At 47.9% G+C, this 1,608-nt stretch overlaps 1 protein-coding gene across 1 annotated transcript in view; it reads right to left on the reverse strand.

Moving 5' to 3' along the window:
* Positions 1 to 1,608, reverse strand: part of EMH_0012490 (DnaJ domain-containing protein, putative) — a gene marked incomplete at both ends in the record, with an annotated part of 7,310 nt that overhangs the window by 5,164 nt on the left and 538 nt on the right. The window contains 3 exons of the mRNA XM_013499547.1: positions 202 to 369; positions 601 to 698; positions 1,270 to 1,380. Of these exons, the coding sequence (XP_013355001.1) occupies positions 202 to 369; positions 601 to 698; positions 1,270 to 1,380 (377 nt within the window). The remainder of the gene's footprint in view (positions 1 to 201; positions 370 to 600; positions 699 to 1,269; positions 1,381 to 1,608) is intronic.

Here is a 1,608-nt window from a genome sequence, read left to right on the forward strand (position 1 = left end):
AGACAGAGACAACATCGTTAGACAAATGCATGCAAATGCATGCAGATGCATATCATTGTGGGGAATGCACAATATTGTACTACAACTGTTTTTTTTTTTCCGCTGGAGGTGAGGGGGAACGTCTGGATGTTTCAAGCCCCAGCATTTGATTTATTGGTGGCGGCCACATTTGTGCAGATGGCTGAAAGGTTTCTGTCTCACCCTTTCTTTCTTGTCCCACTTCTTGCCCTGGCTCTTCTCATGAATCGCTTCAGGTGTATTTATCAGGCCTCGCGTCACCTGATACCCCGCGATGCAAATTCCCGTTATCGGCAAAGTCACAGCAGCCACTACGCCAGCCCCAATGCCCTTAAAGAACCCCCCAACTCCCTGCACACGCAGAACACAACACCCCGCACTCACCCTGCATATACTGCATGCTGGCATGCATGAACAACGACTCATGCTGTGTCCATGGTTACGCATGCCGATGCCTACAAGCCTGCACCCATGCGCTAGACAGCAACGCCCCCATGAAGCCTCGCTCGGCGAGCAGAATGTAAGACAACTAGAGAAGCCGAGCAACAGACAAAAGCGAGGAAAGATAAAACGGAGACGGACTTGCTGGGCAGCTCCCACGGCAGGGAGAACAAAGAGAGAGGCAGCCCCAACCGCGACGCCCTTCCCCACGGACTTCAAACCCGACGACAGCCCCGCGCCTGCATGCAACAAACAACAGCACTTTGTGCCTGAAACTGCAGCCACCCAGAAGCAAATGATTCTGCTGTACACGCACAAACTGACGAATAAACCAATGAGCAAAGATACAAACATATATACTTAATGCATACATATATTACATACCCTAGATATACTACATACAGTACATATATCATGCATGCATGCATACATACATGCACTGCACGAACGCATTAGCATGTGTAATCATACGATCGCATTTATACATACACATATAGATATACACAAGCATGCAAGCATGCTTACATATACACTTACATACATAAACATGTACATACTTGTACATACGCGTACACATGCATGCAGACGCATACACACATGTAAGTCTGCATATGCATGGGTGAGCAAGTGCGTACATATAATCGCGTGTATATATGCATGTATATATATGTTTTTTTCATACGCATAAATAGAGGTACCATATACATACATGTACATAGATCTACACGTACAAGAAGCCCACACCCAGAGCCAGACAATCAGGCGGACCGGGAGACAAACAAACACATGAAAAGAAATCATCGGGCCTACCTGCGTCTTTGGGTTTGCGTGTGGAAAACAAACCGCCCAACACCGTCTTGTCAGGAGGAGGCGACGGCTCTCCCGTCTCATTGGGCTTGTTGACTGGCACGATTGACCACACTGTACGTACACCGCAACAACCCAAAGCCCCAAACCCGAAACTATCAGCATATCTCCACGTTTTAATCATGCTCCTGACTTCAAGCCCTAAATATCTGAACCCTTATCCTTGAACGAATGCATGCAGAGGTATGCAAAGGCGCCAAAGGCGCACGTAGAGAAGGTTTAGGGCTAAGGGTTCGTGAACCGTACTCTTGGCGTCGTATTCCGCGTCCGCATTCCCATCCT

The sequence above is a fragment of the Eimeria mitis genome, genomic scaffold (assembly GCF_000499745.2).
Source record: "Eimeria mitis Houghton genomic scaffold, Emh_scaff443, whole genome shotgun sequence".
In the NCBI taxonomy this organism is placed as follows: domain Eukaryota; phylum Apicomplexa; class Conoidasida; order Eucoccidiorida; family Eimeriidae; genus Eimeria; species Eimeria mitis.